The following is a 23,974-nucleotide window of genomic DNA, read 5'->3' as shown; positions in this document are numbered from 1 at the left end:
AATATCTGTTCGCGAAAATCCGACTGGCAGTAGAGGTCATACGCATGAAGACGTGACTCAGACGTGATACCTATCTTTTTTTATTAGAGGTCGCGCTGAATAAGCAGAGGTAATAGAAGAAAAAAAAAATAAAAGTAAATGCAGCAGTACGTGAAAAGTATTGCCTGGAACGAACGATTTAGACAGCCATCTGTAAGGCTAGAATATGATAAAATGGGCACCAAGCTAAGTGCATATGCTTACTTCCCGCGGTTTGTTTCCTTTGCGAACAGATGTAGGGCGTGCGTCCTCGTGATCGGAATAGCGCAGCAGTCAACACTCTACCTTCGTGCACGTGTGCTAACTTTCGCCGTGTTGAATGCTTATCGCCGTTAAAAGGAGCTGAGCAGGAGTTTGGTCAATGCTCGTGCTTTACTATTTGATATAAGGACGACTGTACTTCTTGTGAATGGATATTAAATACAAGTTGAACCTTGCAGATATGTGCGCTGGCATATACAAGCTGAATTTCGCTATATAGTTCTACCCTTACAGAAATAAACTGAAACTATATCATGTAGATCAACGAGTTAAAGAACTGCACTCCAGCGAATTCCTTTTTCGAAATCAATTGTTGTCCACACCAAATCGCATTCCTTTCGCATCAAATAAAAATGTGAAACTCGCGTACATGTATGTTAGCCTATAAATCCAACCAGCCTAGACAGGCTGCAATAAATAAACGGTGTGGCCACCGTAGCATTGCAATAGGAACCGTTATTAAGTGGAATTGTTAGACATGAGTGTTGTTTCAATGTCAAACATTGCCGAGTATGGCGCTACGCTCATTTTTAATTTCCCGCGTTTAGCGCTCTTTCACTGATTCATAATTTCAGCGATAGGTATTGTTCTATCATCTAAGATTAGAGGCATTGAAAGGGTTTTTGGATTAGTAGGCATTCATGCCAGATACGACACGACTACCATGAAGAAAACGAGACAAGCTGGATAATGTCACTGCTTAATATCACGTACACCACCACCATAATACCATGTATTATCACTCAAAGTAAGCGTACATATCTGTGAAGTTTAATTTACCTAATTTAAACATGTTTGTTATCAAGAAAGAATGCACATTTATTTTGATTCCTACAAACCAAATTATAATGAAAAACTACATTTTTGTTGCAGGTTTTCTTCGGAACCCCTAGAAAACTTTTGATTGTGTTTTATTTCATTGGTATAAAGCTCGAAAATATTCCGAGCGACTGAAAACAGATAATCCAACGACCTCGTTCCAGCGCGGGGTCATGTGACATTACTCAATTGTATACTTAAGGAGAAATATACTGGACGTATGTAGTATGTGTCATATTTTGTTATTTGGTGTTTTTCAGCAAACAGAGTTGGTACGGATTGTGAGGCTGATTTTTGTAAGTATGCAGACTGTTGTTCTATTACCAAAAATATATCTTAGAATGCAATGCTAGTATTGCAGGGCTAAGGTAGGGTTCTTTGCGTAAAGGCATGAAACTGAAGCTGGCGTACAAGCAGGCGAGATAAGCGAGAGCAGCCAGCCGCGAGCACAAGGCAAGGTAATGACCATGCGGCTCAAGCATAATCACGTGTTCTTTACAATGGCCCCCTGGCAGAGACGAGCCATCCTGGCGACTTAAGAGCGGAAAAGACCGCGGGCTCATAGTAGGGCTTGAGGCGTTGAACATTCACAGTCTCGAAACCGCGGCGTTACGGAGATCGGTTGAGGAATCTCGCAGAAATCTTTAGAACATTGGGAAGCTGGTGAAACAGTATTGCACTCAGATGTGTCAGGATGGGAGGGTAGCATAGTATCGATGGGAAAAAAGGGATGGTAGCCGTAAAGAAGAAAGGAGAAAAACCTGTAATTGATTGTGAGGCAGTATTGTACGCGAACTTAATATAGGGAAGAAGCAGGTCCCTGTTCGTATGATTCGAACCGATGTCCATAGCCAACATGTCACATAGAGTGCGGCCGAAATATTCAGGTAGGCCGTTCATCGGAGTGTGGTAAGCAGTGCGACGCCAATGAATACCGTTGCACTCTAGGAGTAGTGCTGTGGTGATGTCAGACCGAAAAGACGTTCGCTGAGCAGCTCCCCGAAGACGCCGTGTCTATGGACGAATCGCAGAAGAAAGGATGCCGTTCCTGGGCTGTCGCAGCAGACAGTGCGGCGGTTTCAGCATACCGCGTCAGGTGATCAATGGCAACAATATCCCATCGTTTGCCAGATAGAGCGTACGGGAGTGGGTCGTATACATAAATTTCAAAGCGGTCGAAAAACCAGGGGGACAAGGTGGCGCTTGCAACTCGGAGATATACGGTGAGTGGGTGTCTTGCGGCGTTGACAGTCCAGGGCCGAATGCCTGTACTTCAAACCGAAGCTGTACGTGCCACGTCAGTAGCATCGGAGGCGGAGGCACGTATACGTGTTGAAAGGACCTGCGTCCGCATTGCATGTCAGCTTGGAAACAGGAACGCATACAGGATTATAGGTGCCTGGGAATGACACGAAGCTATTTTCGTCTATTAGAATTGTAATTATGGTGACAGAGCAGGCTCTCTCGAACTTCAAAATGTTATCATTTACGACCAAGGGTGCACGATGGTGTAACCTCCAATGGGTTGGAGAGAATGTCAAGAGGAGCTCTAATCCAAGAATACTTGGCTGCACCGTCTATGAGAACGGGGACGGTGCAGAACTGTCAATTTCGCAGAGGCTGGCAATTAGGCTCATTACGGGCACAGAGACAATGCTTCGGCGTCCATACGCTTGCGGCCCGACCGGCAGACGACGTGGATGTCATATTCGTGGAGACGCAGCGCCCATCGGGTCTGGTGGCCGGAAGCATCATTTACCAGCAAAGAGCATGGGGATCCGAAACAACATCGAAATGACGGCCGTACACGCAAGGTATACAACGAAGGATACGACGCAGGGTGCTAAGTGTCATCGCACGTAGATGACCAAGATGAAAAAGCGGTATCGCTCATGAGTAGCTGTGGCAATGGGGTAGCAACTGATGAGAAGTTGCTTGTGAACAACCGAAAGTAAGAGCAGAGCCCTAGGAAACTTCGAAGTTCCTTAGAGTTGGACGGCATGATGCTTGCCGAGATCAGGGCATACACTGTCTTTGGACATAACATGGTCTAAACTTGTGAGTTCCCGGTCAGCATAAGTGAATTTTGTTTTGAATTCAGCTGCAGGCCGAAGTTTGTGAGACGTGTTAAAATGTGCCTCAGGCGACATAGGCGCATCTGAAAATCGGGCGAAAAGAGGGTGATACCATCCAGATTCAACAGGCACGTCTTCCACTTCAGGCCATACAAAGCTGTATGCATTATTCGCTCGAAGGTTGCCGGTGAATTGCTAGGCCAAAAGGCGTCACGGTGAACTCATAGAGGCCATCCAGGTACACAAATGTGACTCTCTTAGTTGCCATTAGGAGGAGGAGGAGACAGGTGAGGAGGAGGCAGTGAGGAGGAGGAAAGGCAGGGAGGTTAACCGGTAAAAGAAACCGGTTTGCTACCCTGCACTGGGAGAATGGGGTGAGGGGATATAAAAGTGATGGTAACTGCCAATAACCACTTCGGAATTCGAGGGATAAAAAGAGCTCCGCGCCTTTAATGCAGTCTAGAGCCTCATCAATACGAGACATGGCGTAGACGTCGTTTCTCGTGATTTTATTGAGGTGTTAATCGACAGAAAATAAAACGAAACCACCCTTCTTCACAAGTGCATTTTTAGGGCCCATGGGAGGCAGAAAGGCTGAATAACTTACTTTGAAGCATGATTTCCATACGATGTTCAACGACCTATTTGTAAACGGAAATACGATACCCGCCCTGACGCAGAACGGCATGAGCCCTAGTGTCAACGTGGTGCTCCCGTAGTCGACGCGCGTCCCCAAACAGGTTTGTGACAATAGAAGGGGGAGCAGAACTCCTATAGGAGTGCAAGAAGCCGGCTTCTCTGAGATAGAGGAAGAGAGATGTCAATTGAACGATGAAATAGGTCGGCTGACAATCACGCGGAAAAAGAAGGAAGTTTGCTGAGGAAATTCAAGTCGAGCGATCGCGATCTAGTGACTTAGGGGTTGACAACAAAATTGGATAGCTGCACGGTACCGATACATTCGCTGCGTCGTAAAGCGAATGGGCTTGGAAACGGGTTCGTGACCTATAATGATATCAGTACGGCGGTTATGATGCGCAGGTCGTAGGGCAAGGGCAGACAGTGACGACGAAGAAACATATTAGGCGGTGTGAAGGCGTGAAGACGACACTTGCGTCGCGAACAGTCACAGGAGAGCGGCACAACCCCAGATGAGCAAGCAAGGATGTCAGTAATCTCGGCGACAGGAGCTTTGCCAGTAGCATCGCAACGTTCAGCGTCCGGCATGGGATTAGGACACGCATAGAGCGCCAGTTGAACTCCAGCCCAATCGATAACCGTAATTGGAGCAATAGGAAGTCTCAGCCCAAGTTGGTCACGTGTGAACATGACAGTAAACGATGGACTCGAACTTTCTCATATTGAAGGATGGTAAATTAGTCAACAAAGCACATATTTCGAAGCAATTGTTTATTATTTATTATTTTATTTTGCTGTACCCTCAGGGCAAAGCAATGCAGAGGGGAGTGGGTAACACATAAAATACGGACAATACAAAGCAAGAAGAGAATGAGCTTCCAAAACAGGCATAACAATAGGAATAAGTGATCAAAATATAACAGGCAGTAATATATATATATATATATATATATATATATATATATATATATATATATATATATATATATATATATATATATATATATATATATATATATATAACCGATAAAGTGCACGCTGAAATACTGCCTCTTCCTAAACTCCACTTCTAATACTGTTTCAGTGCACAATTCATGCAGAGTACAAAAATCATGGTGAATACAAGTCCAACAAGGCATTGAAAAATATCATTCCCCTGGTCGCTTCGAAAAACGACCAATACGGTAAGCAGCAGTTATTCCAAATTCTGAGATTGTGTATAATGTGCAAACAGATAGCCTTCAAGATCATGCTTGATTATGTCTGCATTTGCTGCTAGCAAAACACATTTTGATGCATAATTAAACTGTAATTTCCTTTTCAACAGTTTTCATTTATTGGCGAACACGGGAATTAATTATTCACATGTGTATATTTTCCATCACTGAGCTGCAGAAAGATAATGCATTGTAGGTCACAGGGTAATGTTCAACAGCCTCGGGAAGGAACAGCAGTTTACATTAAGTAGCGAAGTACTGGAAGTAGTAGGCGAATATGTCTACTTAGGACTGGCAGTAACCGCAGATCCGGACCATGAAAAGGAAATAACAAGAAGAATAAGATTGGGATGGAGCGCATTTGGCAAGCACTCACAGATTATGACTAGCAGCTTACCGGTATCGCTAAAGAGGAAAGTATATAACAGTTGCATCTTACCTGTACTCACCTATGGCGCTGAAACGTGGAGGCTAACCAAGAGAGTTCTACTTAAGTTGAGGACAACCCAGAGGGCTATGGAACGAAAAATGGTAAAAATGGTAGGGGTAACATTAAGAGATAGGAAGCGTGCACAGTGGGTCAGAGAAATAACTCAGGTTACCGACATACTAGTGGAAATTAAGAAGAAGAAATGGACATGGGCAGGACATGGAGTGCGAAGAGAGGATAACCGATGGTCGATTAGGGTAACAAACTGGATTCCAAGGGAGGAAAGCGTAGCAGGGGGCGGCAGAAAGTTAGGTGGGCGGATGAGATGCAGGGGTCAAGTGGATGCAGCTAGCACAAAACCGGGTAAGTGGAGAAATATGGGAGAGGCCTTCGCCCTGCAGTGGGTATAGTCAGGCTGATGATGATGATGATAACGTCACATTTCTCAGAAAAGTAGGTACAGCTCAAAAGGAGACAACGGACGAATCCAATGATACTCGTACGATACCAGTAGATTTAAGAATACAATGACGGACAGTGCCTCGACAATTTCTGCTTTTTCTTATTTTCACGCTGTACTATTCTCGGCAGGAGTGTGTCACTTTGCCCAGTCCGGAGAATTATTAATCTTTAAATATTTATTGACACATTTAAACTCACAGGTATTTTTGGTGTCCAGATACATCAACCCGTGTGACTTCGAAAGACAAACATTAGGCATGTACTCCACAGTTCCTAAATTGAAGCATTTGCCATTTCCGGAATTATTTTCCGTAGTCTTCCCATCCGGCAGACTTTGCAACAGAGGGAAGTGCCTGCTAACGATTGTGTTTAATTGATAAAACAGTGTTATTAATATTGGGTTGCGAGGTAGGTTTTTAAGCTTCATGCCTGGGTAATGATTTTTGCAGTTTGTTCTGCATTTATTTGAGTAGTTTGCCTCGATGACTAGGCCCTCTTGCAATGCATTTGCAGTGCACGTCCCTTTCTTCTATGCAAGAATTCTCAGAAGGAGGCAATATCCAAATAATCGCATACGTACTGCCGAAAAGAGAAACATTAGGCTAGATGTAGCGACGTATTACTACAATTTCGGCATCGAGAAATAGAAGGACAAAGAATTGGCAGTTGCCACAAGTTCAATTTCTTTGGTGCTTATATGTTATCACAGAGGAAAATGATTCAGATTGAACAGTACAGAATACCGCAAAAAAAGTAGCAGTGGCTTTGCCCGGCTATACCACTATATACGTGGCCACCGCTGCCACCCAATGTTATGAGATCACGGGCCCGCAACATTTGAACTCACCCCAGAAAACCAGAAGCTGTGGTAGAACCCTGCCGGCAGTGCCCATTCCTCTTTATTCTCTCTCGCGCGTTCGCTTTGCGCTTTCCGGTTTTTAGACGCAGTGCCAGAAGGTATATATATATATATATATATATATATATATATATATATATATATATATATATATATATATATATACATATATATATATATATATATATATATATATATATATATATATATATATATATATATATATAGAGAGAGAGAGAGAGAGAGAGAGAGAGAGAAGACGGGCAGGCAGGCAGGCAGTCAGGCAGTCAGGCAAGGCAAGGTAAGGCAGGCAAGGCAGGCAAGGCAGGCAGGCAGGCAGGCTTTTTACCAATCACAGAAACCATAATTTTGTGTGGATCATACAAAGCGGCAGATTCCTATTTGTGTATTCCTATTTGTAAATCTGTGCATTTCTGTGTCTGCTATTAAAAACTTCTCTACTATTTCCCACATCTCTATCTATAATGCGCGCAAGATAAATTTGTTTAGATAACTGATAAACGTTGTACAAGAAAACGCTCATTTTTTTCGCAATATTTTTACTGCAGCTAAATTTGTAGCACTCGTGGCGAGTTTGGAGCGCAGCAGTCCAGTTCTGGAAGGTGCCTGCCAAGGAAACATCACGCTTTCCTTCCTGAGCGTCTTGAATAAGGTGAGCATTCGTTGGTATCGCGGATTTTCCGTCATACCGTAGTACGGCTAACATTCCTCACTAAAATGATTAATCGATTTGGTTTTGTCTATGCGGTTTAACGTCCCAGAATGACAGATTATGCGACAACGTACTGGAGAGCTGCGGAAATTCCGATCACCTTATGCTCTTTATCGTGCGCTGACATCACTCAGCAGATAGGCTCTTTTCACTTCGCCTGAGCAGAACAGCGGCCACTGAGGCTGGAGGTCATACCCGCATCCTTGGACACAGCAGTGGAGCGCCCTAAGTTCGTAACCATGAGATAGGGCATAGTTTTATTTGATCATTTATGGTAACCCAAATTTTTTAACATTGTTCGTTTGAACTTAGAAGGCAAATCATCGGACAATGAGACGGGGAACCTCTGTCGTTCGATGGCTTCACCTTGACTAGGGAGAGAGAGTGAATGAGACCCCTGTAGATATAAATATACTCATCTAGCGAAAGTTGGCTATGAAGTGAGGGGCCTGGTGGTTCTTATTGTAGCGTCAGCATGTAGATAATAAGCAAGCACTTTTCTTTCGCTAAAAAATTCAGCACTGTTACACTAGTCATTTGATCAGCGCTTATGTATACATTGATCATCTTCGCAGTAAACGTGATGGGTCGGAAATGGGATCGCTGCTCCAGCAAATGGAAGCTTGGGTCATATACCGACAAATGGACCGAAGTAGTAGCTTTCAACATAATCATCTCCTCATGGAATTCACTATTCTTTTATCTTATTCAGATTATTTTATCGTTACTTGTAAGGAGGAAGACTTGAAGAACGCCAAGGTTATAAAGTCAAAGTGTAAAGCATATATTTCGTGCAAAGGGTGTATAGTGTGTATTAAAGCGCCCCTCTTAATTAGCGTCGGAATCAGCCAGGGAAAACGGCAAATCAGTTTGAAACCGAGCTCCGAAAGTTAGCAGAGCGATATGACTTCGATAACATCAAGCACCGCTTAATTAGGGTCACTGAATAGCCCGCCTTTTAGACGAAGAACTTTCGGAAGAGTTTCAAGTGCTAAAAATAGCATTAGCGTAAGCCAGAGTAAGCGAGGCGGTAAAGACGCATGCAGACGTGAAAGGGCGTACGAGTGCCGAGGCATATGTGGCAGTAGTAAACAGCAAGAAAAAAGAAGAGGGAAGACAATGCTACACGCACGCTTTGTAAGAAGAGCATTGAACTTAATGTTAGGTCCGACACACCCTCGAAGAAGTTGTCCAGTGACGAAGCTGTGGTTTTAGTGCCAGACCAAGAGCCACTTTGAAGCGGCTCTTCGCAATAGGAAACGATAAAGAAACCTCGACGGGGTAACTACAACCAATGACGAAGGCCTATCCTAGGAACAGCTAGACCGCTATAAAGCAAGTCGTCTGCGCACTTTGTTGTGGTACAGATAAATAACCACGAAATAAATATGAAACATCTTACAGGAGAAATTGCGGTAATTGGGAAAGCTTTGCCACGCACACAGAATTATCTTGATAGAGCAAAAAAAAACCTGAAATTACAATGTGATGCAAGCATTCACATGTGGGATAAGTTTCAAGCAGAAAACGGATGAACGAACAGTTGCTGCGTGCAAACAGCATACAGGTTCGTTTACACTTCGGTTGACCACGGAGTGTAAAGGCCGCTCTTTTTCAAGCGGCGCAGCGCACTACTTCGCCACATATCACAGAAAAATAGCACCGGAACGGACGAATCTAGATGAGGTGCTTCGCACGGCATTTCACTTTGGTTGGTTGAGAAAAACTTTATTTGAATCACTTAAGCGGCTCGGAGAGGGTAAAGAAAGGAACGTAGTATGACCAGGAAAACGATAAGCCCTCGGGCCGCTCTACATTACCGGGTGCATTCTGGCTTCGAAGTATTGTCAGTATTGTCTATAGGCACAGTGAAGCTCTGAAGAGAAAGGCTACGTGCTGGCGTGTTCACTATAAATGCGACAACCTTGTATATCACCCACAACCTGTGCATGTCTCTTGTAGGGCTCACGGCAATTAGTGCTCTACAAACATGGGATGAGATCGCAAAAATACCTAAGGCTGATTAATAAAATTGGAACTCTAGGTGGCGAGCACACAATACGCCTGGTGAAAAAAGCAGCCCTACGCAGTGTCGACTTCGTGCAGAATTCCCATCCCAAGACACGTCGACGATTCTAAAGAATTCTTGCGCCTATTTTATTCTGAAGCTATCCGGATCAGTTAGAATTTGCGCTCGCCTAACTGAACTGAACAAGTTCTCAAGAGGAAAGCGCCTCCAGCCACCTAATATAGTGCAGATGATGAGAAGCTTTCAGAAAGAGTCAAAGCATGCAGGCCATGCTGAGTGTAGAAAAATTGAAGCTCGACCACATGATGCCAATATTGAATATTTGCAGAAGGTAGACGAAAGCCATATATTGCTAATATACAGTCGTTATGGCGCCTACATAATTAAGGCCCCGATGAGGTTATATAAAGTACTGTTGATGCCAGGCATATGGCCCTGGTCTGTCTATATAAGGACATGACGATGCCATATATGCCCTTTATCAGGCCACATAAAGTCGCGAGGATACCATATATGCCCCTGATCAAGCCATATAAGGTCCCGTTACCCGTTCAGATATGGATTATATGTTGCATGATGTGGCCAAATCTGAGCCATATAAGGGCAACATTTTGCGCATATATGACCTTATCTGGCCCAGATAAGGTCTTATTTGCTGCCTTATATATTTGTATCTGGCAGCATATGTTCCATATCTGGAGCAGATATGGGATTTCCGTAAGCGGTGCTCTCACAATTGGACAAAAGCTAAGTATATATCAAATTCAACTTGCAGAGTTGTGCCAAAACCTCACCACGTTCGAACGCCATATGGCAGGCGCTGCTACTGTTTGCAGACTAGATTTAAGTATAGCCTCGACACCAGAAAATTGTCACAAGTTTGAGCAACGTTTGGAATTATTAGATCGTGCTTTGACTGTACATGGACGATATTAACGTACAGCTCAAATAAAACAGAACACAAATACCCTCAGTAGACGCTTCCTTATGTGGTCTTGGCATCATAATATTGCAGGTCCAAAGATTCAAAAAATGGCTACTGATTGGTATGGTTAAGTTTATGGAGTTAACTATCCCAAAGCGAGTCAGGCTATGGAGGCGCTGTAGCGGAGTGCTCTGAAAATTTCGACCAGCTGAGGTTATTTAACGTGCGCAGAGATCGCACAGAAGATGGGCGCCTTGTTTTTCGTCTGCAGAGAAAAGCGGCAGCAGAGGTCGGGACACGATCCCAAATCCTTGGTCCCAGCAGTCTAGCGCACTAACCCCTACACCCCCCGCCGGGTAGATGATTGATTGCTTATGGCTTGATACGGGTCACAAAGAAAGAGTAAAAATACTCTCGTATAGAGAAGTCAGCAGCGTTGACTAGGCAGCTGAATGTTTCTGCGAATTTTTTTTAGGAATGACCCTTTTGCTACAAACAGATTACAAGCCTCTGCTTCCATTGCTGGATCGTAATTATCTGAATGCCTTGCCGCCTCGCTTTCTAAGGTTCAGTATACGTGTGATGACGTAATGTTTCATGCAACACACGTTCCATTAAAAAGCATTGTAGACACGTTATCAGGACTATAGCCGAACGGCCGAGTTGGTGGAATATATTGGATGGGAAAACAGCGCAAAAAACAAGCACCAGAGCTAAGAAACACAAGACGAGCGCTGTTTAATTTTTCGTCTTGTGTTTCTTTGCTCTGGTGCTTGTCTTTTGCGCTATTTTTAAATCCGATACCTTATCAGGAGTGCGATCGAATGTGCCTAACCATGCGCTAGGTACACTGCCAACTTGACGTTTTGGCTTTCGTTGATGGAATCTTCTCGCCCCACCTGATACAGATAGTATTGCTTATGTCAAACGAGGCGAGTAATAAAAAGATGACGAATGCCTGCGCAAATAAAGATTGAAGTAATGCACGAAGGACACCGACTTAGCGTTCGCTCGAGTACACGATTAAAAAGATTCTTTTGTGACCGGGGCTAAACAAAAGCTGCAGCTGATATCCGAACGTGTGCGGCCGAACGTTTGCTGTTCGTGTAACCAATTACTCCCTCCGAAACGACTGAAGGACGAACATAAAATGTCGGCGTTGGCTCGCTCGATTTAAAACATACTGTGTGCCTTAATATCGTGTGTTACCAACAAGCTACAGACCGCTGGCCTACTGAAGGAACGCATGTCATGAGATTGTCATCATCTATCTGAAGAACATCTTCGTCAGTCAGGGCATTCCGAATTTCATGCTGTCGGATAATGGGGCATAGTTTACATTGTTTGCTTTGAAGAATTCTTCAAATGTCTGTAGACTCAGGACCACCAAAACGTCCTCGCTTCGTGGAAGCCGATGGCGAAGATGAACGAATGGCAAAAACGATAAAAGTACTTTTCGTGGAAGCAGACCACCCGTATATGTTCTTGCCGAATCACTCAATTCGCCAGGTCCACAGTCCAGTTAAACGTTTTATGGGTCGTCGATTGCACTTCAGAATACCTTGGATTATGCTTCAGCTAAAAACGCGTGCCAACAGTTCTTCCTGTCAGAACGTGGACGGAATGCATCAAAAGGCAGAAAAGATACTTTGACAATCGTCATGCTGGTGGTATTTTCCGGATTTCGTTTAGAGGACTAGGCATTACTAACAGAGAAGGGGGCCGCCGGAGCTAATAATCCCAAACATCACGGTCCAACTAGGTTCAGACAAGCCATTCACCGCAAGAGACGCCACATGTTCTTACTGCCAGGCATAGTAGATGACGAAACGGCATCACTAGTGTTTCAGCGGGATTACCGCAAAATTCCGCTTCATCATTCAAGATACCAGCAAAGTAAGCTACCGGATATAGTAGAGCCGCCCGCTACGATAGCGTGATGAAGACACCGAAACAACTTGGGAATAATGAATAACTATTATCTGTTTTGTCATATTAGTTTCAATGCACTTTGTTTGCAAAATGGGGAAGATGTAACATCAGCATGCAAATTCGAATGAGTATGCCTCTTTCACTTAAACATCTAGCACTATCATAGAAGTCATGTAACCAGGCCGTTTGTAGTGCTTGCAAAACGTCGCAATCAGCACAGACTTTCTGTTATAAACGTCAAAATGCGCGTGACTGACCGGTACTGATACGAGCAACGCGACAACCCCCGGTGGGTTGAATTCGTGTTGCTCGATGGTGCCAAAGTAGGCCTGAAGTGGGCTGCCGAAAAACAGCCCGATGAATCCCAATTAGGTCCGATGGTGGAACCTCATGCAGGGCTGCCTACAATCTTCTTCTATTGCCAAATATGGATACCTCTCCAATTTCCCAGTGGTCCTAATTCGGACAGATGAGGCAGTCGATTTGACGAAGGTTTGTTTTGATTTCTATTAGCATCACATTACCAACATGAGATCGATGTCGGTTGCAAAGGCGCACGCCGATTGGGCGTCCCCTCAATATTCCCATCGGTGGGCTGAAGTTGATTTCTAATAAGCCATCGGGGTCATAGTTCTGGCATGGAGCTCATATGGGCAAACTTCATGAATGTACTTCTGTCTTTATTTTCTGAGCCAAGCAATGAAATTTTTGGTTGGCTTGATTTGTAGGCTAGATTTATAGGCTTTTATGTGCCAAAGCAACTAAGGCTATGAGAAAGGCCGTAGTGGAGAGCTCCCGAAATTTATAGCACCTGGAGTTCTTTAACTTGCGCTTACATCGCATATAATGCGGGCTCCTTGCTGGGCGCCTCCAATAAAAAGCGGCCGTCGTGGCCGGTATTCTACCCCGCTGGCTTGGGTTCAACTTAAGAGCGCCGTAATCATTGAAACTTGGCTGTGGAGCAGTGATGTTTTAGAATTATTTCTTATGAGCAGTGTGGCCCCACTATTTTCATGACCTTAGGCAGATAAGCTCTGTCTCTTGAATGGTAACAATGTATCGAGGGACAGTTTCGCCCTATTCAGGCCAATTCTTTACTGAGGTACATTCAGTGTTATGTATCCTCGTAATTTTTTCTCAATTTACTTGAAAGCGAGAACTAAAGACCGAAATTTTTGGAAGAGTAAAGTTGCTTACAATTTTTATAGAATATTATTCATCAGTAGCAATGGTAATAATAATATTACAAATTAGTAGTAGGAGTAATTGAGATCAAAGGAAGCGAAATAACAGATGGAACGAATGTATGTAGGATAGTATGCACCCGCTCAAATGTTTCCAGCTCCGGCTACCCTACTACGGTTTGTGCTACATTTTCGTGAAGAAAACCCGCACATAGGTGGCGTCAGACCTCATGTTCTTCCAAATTCTTGCGTGGGCACAATGCGTACGCCTGAGTACCCATCCTGCAGTCGTTACGTGTGGTCAGTACAAACTGTACTCGACGATGCTTTTTTAGCACACTTTGAACTTGTCATGCCTTCAAAATTTTGACAAGTGACCAAGTTCGGTAGCTTATGCGGGCACGTCTTTACTGAAGCTACAAATTTCCCAATGTGAAGCACAAACGAGTTTAATGCAAGCTTCATTATTTGAGCCTCACTTTGATTTTCACTTATAGAGCTCTCATTCAGATCGTTCCTGCCCTCATGTTATCTACATAGGACCAATTTGGGCGGCATGCAAGGAGGTCTTGTTCTTCCTGGTGCGGCCGTTGTAGCCACCGCACATTAGTACCGGCGGCCCAATTTTGGCGTGACAAAGGCTTCCCCACCTATATCGCATATGTAGGTTAGATAGGCTTGCGATATTTCACACGGGACAGTTAGGTTTGATGGCGGCATGTGGTCTTTATTAGCCCGAACAACGCAAATATAGAATCATACAGCATATACAGGAGCTAGTTGTAATAAGACTTGCGCACTTGTTCACCAATGAGGAGCGACGCAGTTATGATGGTCCATCCAGTCACCAGTGCCTGAACGGGAAAGACTGGGGACCAAATTCCTGCGATACATGGATGAACAGGGATTCTGCTCAAAGCATCACTGGTGCAAGGTTTTCCACGAAGTCGCGCAGATTGCATACATTCCGTCTCAAAATTAATGCGGAGATGTAATAAAATGGTCTCTCTGATGGGGCATTGCTACCTGTGTGTACTGGAACCAGTAAAACATAAGTCTATTTGTTTACCCTCAACGGAATCGGCGGGAGCCTTTGATCTATAGGAGAGAGAATTCATTTTGCTCGTATGCTGAAACTCAAACAAAACCTGAAACTATTCCGCTTGGCTTCGTACTGTGTCTAAACATTCTTTGTGTTTTCACGTGTATGCTTTTCAGGAATGCCAGCAATCTAACCTATGTAATTATCTGGCATCGCAATCGTGCAAACTTGGTTTACGTTTTATTTAGATGACATCCTGAATTGGCAATATAGCTGTACGCATGGAGTCGCTTCACTTTTCAGTGTGTTCTTATGAAGGCTTAGGATTAGTGAACATACTCTACTGACATTTTACGTGAGACCAAAATATGAGAAGTTTGCAAAAAGCGCTAGCTTTCTGTCACTTTTCCCTGAAGAACATTCCTGTTTCCGGCAGGTAAAGGAAGTCTTCTTTCACAAATGTTTATCTCCGCAATATCGAAGTGCACCCTATTCATAATTTCTTTCTTGTTATGCAACCTCAGACGCAATATGTGTTAGCGCGCCTTAGACGTGTCTAGTGGCTAGTTTGAAAATGTTAACAAATGCATAGACCTTTAGAGATAATGAGGCATTGGAAACAGCTTATGTGCGGAAATATTACATTAGGTAATTGTCACCTACATTTAGGTATTATGAAAACGGCGTCGGGCAATATGAAAACGTCAGTGACATCAATACTGCAATCTGCAATTACGAAGGCTGAGCAGTTTTAGTACCAGTAAGAGCAGCAATAACGACAGGTATCGGTTCAAAATCTAATTTTTTTCTCTTCATTCACTACAGTGCTTCAACGTCAGTTCAATCGCGTTTAATGGAGGGGAATCAGCAAACGTGAGTAAACATTTTTCTTTTCCTTCGATTCCTTTGAGTAGGAAATACAGGTATGTGTGGCAATGTTGCAATATTAATAAAAAAACATTAAGGAAGCTAGAATGCATTGCTGAAAAGATCCAATGTTCCGACTGATCTTCCAGGTCACACATTCATTGTTTTGCGTGACAGAAAACACGTCGGTCAGTGAGAGGATTAGCACAAACCAGTGACCACCTAAAAAGAATACACCATATCAGCCTTCTGAAACAAATTGCCCCGTGAAATCTGAGCAATTTTTCGACTGCCTACATCTCAATCCATGAACCTTTTTGAGAAAGGAACCGGATTGCACTGAATAATAAGCTCTCCCTGAGCGATAAGTTCATATTTGGTAATGTAGACCGATATATAGCCATGCAGATAGGGCTTGTTGCACATCGATATTTTTCCCTCGTTGTATTGTCATAAATGAGGCAGAAACCATAAAGGCCTCAAGAAAGTGTAGACTGTAGACCCTGTGGAGGTTTTATGTAGTGTACTGGTAGTGCACCCGACGGTAATGTAGAAGGAGGATGGCAAACTAGGGTACATTATTTTGATGCCGAAGATGAGAGTTCTCTTCAGCGGTGGCATTGACATCGGCCTTTGTGAGCTTGTTGGTCGATCTTGTTGGTCGACAGCATAGAATCGTAAGTAAATATTCCGTTTGCTGGAATCTCTACCGCAAACTAGTCTCCGACGTGACTGGCAAGTGAACGCTAAACGTAAATATAAATGATGCGCCGCGTCCCACGATGCTGCAAATAGAAAGTTGCGTCATAAAAGTGATATACAATAACGTGCTGCTTTTGAAAATCTTCATTACGCCAACAGCGACGACGACGGCGATGCTTTTTTTTTCCCAACAAGCTGCGGTGTCTACCAGAGGAAGCAAAAACTTTTTAACAGCCCCTTAATATTGTTTTACTCGTGCTATGGTCTTTCCAGTTGTGATGTATGGATGCGAGAGTTGGACTGTGAAGAAGACTGACCGCCGACGAATTGACGAGTTTGAATTGTGGTGCTGGCGAAGACTCTTGAGAGTTCCTTGGACTGCCAGAAGATCAAATCAGTCGATATTGTCGACCATAAACCCTGACTGCTCATTGGAGGGTCAAATTCTAAAGTTAAAGCTCAGCTACTGTGGTCATCTGATGAGAAGAGAGGAGTTGCTGGAGAAATATTTGATGTTGGGAAAGGTTAAGGGTCGCCGGAGAGGGGTAGGCAGCGAACGCGATGGTTAGATGGCATCCTCGAGGCACTGTAGATGAAGTTATGTGATGTTAGGAAGATAGTGAGAGACCGGAAAGCGTGGCGTGACATGGTCCAAAGTCACACATAAAGCACGACTGGCTTCAGAGAACGGAAGCGCTATTAGACACAGGCGAATTTAATGAATTACGCAGCTCGTGGTGGCGTGTTTTTTTAATCCATGTTCTGAGCATGTTGTACATACTTTTTGTGTGTAGAAACAGTGTTTTCTGTTGGGAACAAAGAAAGACAGCGTACACTCTCACGGGAAATCACCATCATGAAGTCAGCTATTATAGCTACCAAGTCACGAATTAGGCATTAGCGCCGTGGCGGAAAACCAAACATTTCTGCCGCGACAAAGCAACACCAAACCTTGTAAGAAACAAAATCTAATAAAATTCTCAAGATCTCGTGTCTCTAAAGTAAAAATTACAAGGGTTCCACGCTGCTGAACCAAATATTGGGCGAAAGCATTAGCTGCGGGTGACCGAGCGTCCTTCTTCTCTTTTTCTTCTTCCTCAGCCCAAATATAAAGCCCCGCTTTAACCAACCCATATGAAGGTGCCTTAGTGGCCTATAGGGGCAACGTGAATGCCAAGGTCCTAGCAGGCTGATTCTGACATAACCGTCCCGTGTGTGACGAGAGACCCAAGTTGGCAGCTCCTGCCAGCCCGTGTGTCACGTGGGGTGTGACGTCACAGCATCACGTGGGTAATACGTAACTGCGGCCGGGTCACGCGAAGGCTTGAAAGTGCGAGTAGTATCGCTTTCGCAATAAAAAGAGTCCAGCCCGACTCCACAGGTGCATCAGAGACTCCACGGGTGTATTGTCCTCTCTCATGAGCCGCGAGGAATCATAGAGACTGAACGACAAAGCGTGAACTTTTGATTCTGCTTATTGCGCATGCAAATAATGCAAAGCGTGTTGGCTAGCTATAAAACATCAACCAGGGCTTCCTAGGAAATAGAACACTACGAAAAAGCATCTTCCGGCCGGAGACAGGGATACAAGTTCGCCGCTAATTGTTTCCGAACCTGGATGTTCACATCCCGCTCGCTACATTACTTCACCTATGTATGGCATTCAGTGTCCTCTGCCGCGGTGGGAGGAGACAGTCTGTGGTATCTGACGGTCTTTCTAGCTGGCAGTAACCGAAAGACAGCCAGCCGCGCACAAGGAGACCTCCCATAGGAGTCACATACTCGGCCAATTCATTCCTCCCGATCAGCCCGCGAGCGGTATTCACAGATGACCACTCCAATTGCCGCCAGTATGTAGAACACTTTTTCGAAATTCTTGCGGGACTCGGCGTGCATGTTGGTGCCACTTTGGTTAGTTCTTCGGCTTGCCTCGTTAGGGAAGGAATTACCTAGCCAGCCGGAGATCTCACTCGCTAGGACATTCTGCCGGCTGAGTAATGCATGCATTGTCCGGATGGATAGCGCAGGAAGACAGGGACGTAAGGAACGTATAGGTCAGCCTCGTATTAGCGGGGGGTGCAACTAATGGGCTGGTCACCAACCCCTAAAGCATCGAAACACCGGCAGTGGAATCAGGAGGTAAATGCTTCCCCAAATGGGGAAATACTCCCCTCCTCGCCCACTAAGTACTGTCTTGATGCTTGAACGCGCGGTGGTCAAGCCCGTAGTGACGTAGAATGAAACTGTATCCCCACAAAAGCTACAATTGTTTGTTCACCCTACGACACAATTCTATTTATAGGTGGTCTTAGGACTCGACTGCTTTGAGCCTGATTTCTGCATGTCCAACATCCTCCACACCTGCCCATGTTCGATATTTGCTGCAATTCGGCATTTTCAAGCCTACTTTCATTCTTATCATATTGAGTTTTCTTCGCAGGTTTTAACTGCAGTGTTTTTATTTTTAAGGTATGCACAATAACAGCTGCTTTAAAGGTGAGCGAGGTAAGTATCTCTAAAATTACTAGCGCTATTTCGTTCTACAGGTGCACCGCACAAAATATGTTACTGTTGCGAAAGGAATATTTGCGTGGTCAATTTGAGAATATTATTTGAAGCTAATAGAAGGAACCAGTCTTTATGTATCGGGCATTTAAAATGTTGACAAGCCTTTCACCATTCTGTGTGAAACTGGAGCGCACTGGCTGTATTAAGTCCGCGAAGCAGCCACTTAGAAGTAAATGCGTCACATGAACAGGTCGAGCCTATAGCACTTCTCCCAAACTTGTTTTGCGTCCGTAGCACCACAGAAATCACCGGCGATGGCAAACGACATGGGGATGATTGGTTGGACAACTTTTATTTCCATCGGAAATGGGCGTCCTCTTCCCGCTCCCGGCATGCGAGCCGGGGAAGACGGGGAGTCGTGCGCCCGCGGATTAGAGGCTGGCAGGTAGCCCTTGACTCGTTGCGACCACTTCCACCTGGTGGACGGTGCATAGCTGAATCGCAGAGTCCGCGCTTCGGAACAGGGTATCCCAGGCTTCTCTACTTGTTATATTTTGTCCTGTCCCTTGGGATTGTGGACACTCCCAAATTATGTGGTCGAGGTTCCCTCTCGCCCTGCAGCGTTTGCACTGATCATTTTCCCTAAAGTCTAGTAGCGCGTGAAACGCGCGAAATGAAGGGATTAGTTTAGCCGCCTTCACGCGACAGCTTCTCTATTATTTAAGCTAAGATCTGACGGCGGTAGCAGTCTACGTCCCAATTTTTAACAGTCTATAATTTCCTCGTAATTTTGCGTAAGATGCGATAAGAAGGCACTAGCACTGCTCATGAGTACCTAGAGTGAACGACTGCTCGAACCCGGGGGGCACAAAACGTGGCGAGAATTGGCTGAGGCAGTACGAATATCCCTAGTTAGAAATATTGATACATCGACTTCGTTTAAACGTGGCTTTCACGCGCAAGTACTTACATTTAATTGGACAGATGGACTCACCGGAATGTTTAACTTGTGGCATCCCAGAGACTGTGGACCATGTATTATTGGTGTGCCCAGAGTATGCGAACGAAAGAAATGTGCTAGCTGCTTCCTTGAAGCATTTAGACAAGAGGCCTCTGTCGGAGGAACTGCTGCTGGGCGCTTGGCAGGACAAGGGGAAGGGCATCCAGGCAGTGCGCGCTCTTTGCCGTTATTTGAGCGCCAGTGGACTTGATTCACGTTTGTAAAGCAAGCTGCTGTGTCTGTATATATATTTCATATGCCTTCTCCCACATCGTCACCCATCATGACCTTCTTTCTTCTCTCCTTCCCCTTCCCCAGTGCAGAGTAGCAGGCCAGATTTGAATTATTCGGGCCAACCTCTCTGCCTTTTCCTATCAATAAATCCATCTATCTATCTAAACACGACAAAGACAAGCACGGTGATCCTTGCAAAAGTAGACTCAACCCAGGCAGAGGAATTAAAAAAAAATTGTCCCATGGGGCGGAGATTCACATATATATAAGGGACGAGAGACGTCAGTGGCTAATGGTTGCCAGACCAGAAATCTGATTTCAATATTAATAAATATTCATTCTAAAACTCTCTACTGCACCGAATTAGTTCAAACTTCGGGGATTTAAAATTTAACGTGTGTGGAGTGAAACGCAATAATAAGTTCATGCTCAAATATTAGCTGTCATGACCCCTTTATTCCGTAGTTGATTGCATATGGTCCCAGTTAGCTGTACAGCAACACTTTAAATGTAGGTTAATGAATTTCTGGCGTCACATTACTGCCCGAATGAAATAAATTCAGAAAGGTTTTTTTATCATTGCTGCAGTTTTCGCTTAATGCAAAGGCAGGAGCGCACTTTTACAGAAAATTTGACATCACGATGACAATATCGGTAATACAAAATTGAACCCAGTAGTTTAAGTCACAGGAAGCTTGTTGTCTTCGATCTCAGCGACAAGAGCGAGAAGGATGCATATGTTCTTTCAAATGTAAAGTACCGCAGCCCATATGCTAACGGATGAGCATGCCGAAAATGGTTGAGCATATCCAAAAGGAAAATATTGTCACGAAGACAGGGATTTATGGGTATCGGCAACAGGGGCAGATACACACAGTCAATACAGAGGTTCCCGGGAAACGGTAACACGAAGACACAAGCTCAAGAGTTCACAGTCTTAGCTAGCCGAAGCGCGCGAGAGTCTCCAACTTCTTCGTCGTTCAAGCGCTACCTCGAACCGTCAGGTGGCATTATTCCCCCCCTCGAAAAAAGAAAACCACAAGCTCGCAGAAACAAAAACTGATCCGGATGGCAAATATGACTTTCAGCGGGTAAAATACGGCTTCATGCGAAGCACATGCACCAGGTCAGACGAGCACTGACGTCTAGAACTCGGTACAGTTCCGTCTGGAATAACCTCGTACGTAACTTCTGAGAGGCGACGCAACACTCTGTAGGGTCCGAAGTAACGATTGAGAAGTTTTTCTGACAGGCCTGGGCGCCGGACAGGTGTCCACACCCAGACTTTGTCACCAGGCTGGAACACAACATAGCGATGGCGGTCGTTATATCGGCGTGCATCCGTTGCTTAATGTTTTGTAATGTGATTACGGGCGAGTTGACGAGCTTCCTCAGCGTAGTTGGTGAATTATTCTGCGTCAGCGGTAAGCAGCTGGTCGTCAGCCGCACATGGCAGCATAGCGTCGAGCATGGTCTGTACATCGCGTCCGTATACTAGGCGAAACGGAGTGAATCGAGTTGTTTCTTGGACGGCCGTGTTATATGCAAATGAGACATAAGGCAATATCTCGTCCCATGTTTTATGCCGGACATCGACATATATGGCGAGCATGTCCGCTAATGTTTTGTTTAGTCGCTCAGTAAGGCCATTAGACTGAGGATGGTAAGCAGTAGTCTTTCGGTGATGTGTCTGGCTTAGTTGGAAAACTTCTCCAAGAAGACGCGCTGTAAATGCCTTGCCACGATCAGTGATGACGTATGAAGGGGCGCCATGGCGAAGGACAATCTGCGTCATGAAAAATTGTGCCACTTCGGAGGATGTTGCACGTGGCACCGCCATAGTTTCCGCGTAACGTGTCAGATAATCTGTAGCCACGATAATCCACTTATTGCCAGCTGCCGATAGAGGAAAAGGGCCAAGAAAGTCCATACCAATTTGGTCGAATGGTACTAGCGGTGGGGGAATAGGCTGCAGGAAACCCGCTGGCTTTAATGGCGGTGTCTTGCGTCGCTGGCACTCGCGGCAACCTCTAACGTATCGATGTACGGTGGCGGCAAGTTTGGGCCAGTAGTAGGCCTGGCGCACTCTGGTAAGAGTGCGTGCAAAACCCAAGTGTCCAGCGGTGGGTTCATCATGGCAAGCATGAAGGATTTCATCGCGGAGATCTGCAGGGATGACTAGAAGATAGGCTCGGTCACTGTTGCCGGCGCTTTTCTTGTAGAGGATTCCGTCGCGCGTACAGAAGGATGACAAGTTCTTAGCAAACAGTCGAGATACTGTATAATCGAAACCCTCCAGATGATCGATCACAGTGTTGAGGGCTGGATCAGCCCGTTGCCGGGCCTTTAAATCAGAGGAATTGATAATGCCAAGAAAATGGGCGTCTTCATCCGTACTGTCATGGGCCAACTCCACGGGTGATTGAGACAGTGTGTCAGCATCTTCATGTTTACGTCCGGATTTATAAACGATAGAGTAATCAAACTCCTGCATACGAAGGCTCCACCGTGCAAGACGTCCTGACGGATCTCGAAGACTAGCTAGCCAACACAAAGCATGATGGTCTGTCACAACTTTAAATTTACGGCCGTAGAGGTAAGGTCGGAATTTCATTGTGGCCCAAACGACGGCGAGACACTCCTTTTCAGAAGTTGAATAGTTTGATTCTGCCCGAGAAAGGGTGCGGCTGGCATAAGCGATCACTTTTTCCTCGCCTTGCTGGTGCTGGATCAGAACAGCACCCAGACCGACATTGCTGGCGTCGGTGTGAATTTCGGTCGCAGCGTCCTCATCGAAGTGTGCAAAAACGGGAGGGTTGTGCAGCCGTTGGCGCAGCTCGGTGAATGCTTCCTGCTGCTCGGAAGACCAGACATACGGGACGTCATCACGTGTCAGGGGCGTCAAAGGTTCTGCAATCTTGGCAAAATCGGCAATGAAACGGCGATAGTACGCGCACAGGCCCAAGAAACGTCGGACTACTTTCTTCGTGGTAGGGATGGGAAAATTGGCTACAGCGGCTGTTTAATCAGGATCAGGCCGGTCACCGTCAGCGCTAACCACATGACCGAGAAATTTTAGCTGCTGATATCCGAATTGACATTTTTTTCGGTTTGAGTGTCAAATCGGCCGAGCGAAGAGCGTCCAATACCGTTCGCAGCCGCTTAAGATGTTGGTCAAACGTTTCTGAAAACACGATGACGTCGTCCAAATAAACCAAACAGGTTTGCCATTTAAGACCAGCAAGTACGGTGTCCATCATTCTCTGGAACGTCGCTGGCGCTGAACACAGACCGAAAGGCAATACTTTAAATTCATATAAGCCATCTGGTGTCACAAAGGCAGTCTTTTCCCGGTCGCGCTCATCCACTTCTATCTGCCAATAACCACTTTTTAAATCAATGGAGGAAAAGAACTTGGCGTTGCGAAGTCGATCGAGTGAATCGTCGATACGGGGCAACGGATATATATCTTTTTTTGTGATGTCATTCAGCTTCCTGTAATCAACGCAAAAACGCAGCGTGCCATCCTTTTTCTTAACCAACACGACTGGCGACGACCACGGACTTTTAGACGGCTGAATAACATCATCATTAAGCATTTCCTGGACTTGTGTCCGAATTGCCTCACGTTCTTTGGCCGAAATACGGTACGGCTGCTGTCGAATAGGTCGGGCATCGTCAGACGTTAAGATGCGATGCTTGGTGATAGAGGTTTGCCGGAATTTCGATGATGAGGCAAAGCACGGGGCGTACTCCAGCAGTAAGGCACGTAGCGCGCGTTGTTGACAGAAAGAAAGGTCACTGCTAACATTGATGTTGTCTAGAACACTGGGAGTATCAATAATGTCAGACGCAAAACATTCAGAAACTTCCTTTAACAGTTCGCCGAAAGCGATGGCAGTAGACCGATAGAGGTGGCGAGGTTCATTCGTGAAGTTCGTGACGAGAAGCTCAGAGTGACTATTGCTGAGAATAATTAAGCTTCGAGCTGCACAGATGCCATGAGAAAATAAAAGC

General features: G+C 45.0%; 1 protein-coding gene across 2 annotated transcripts in view; it reads left to right on the top strand.

The window, feature by feature from the left end:
- Positions 1–23,974, top strand: part of LOC146189390 (uncharacterized) — a 40,616-nt gene that overhangs the window by 5,408 nt on the left and 11,234 nt on the right. For both annotated transcript variants that reach the window (XR_014707295.1, XM_084603260.1), the window contains exons 4-8: positions 1,380–1,415; positions 4,918–5,017; positions 7,371–7,474; positions 15,472–15,519; positions 18,685–18,720. Coding sequence is in view for 1 of the 2 variants with exons in the window: in XM_084603260.1 (XP_084459386.1) it covers positions 1,380–1,415; positions 4,918–5,017; positions 7,371–7,474; positions 15,472–15,519; positions 18,685–18,720 (324 nt within the window). In the remaining variant the exon portion in view is untranslated. The remainder of the gene's footprint in view (positions 1–1,379; positions 1,416–4,917; positions 5,018–7,370; positions 7,475–15,471; positions 15,520–18,684; positions 18,721–23,974) is intronic.

This window comes from Amblyomma maculatum, chromosome 5, assembly GCF_055883805.1.
Source record: "Amblyomma maculatum isolate TAMU_Amacu chromosome 5, ASM5588380v1, whole genome shotgun sequence".
Taxonomy (NCBI): Eukaryota; Metazoa; Arthropoda; class Arachnida; order Ixodida; family Ixodidae; genus Amblyomma; species Amblyomma maculatum.
The sequence above is the reverse complement of the archived record's forward strand: the minus strand, read 5'-3'. Positions and strand labels throughout refer to the sequence as shown.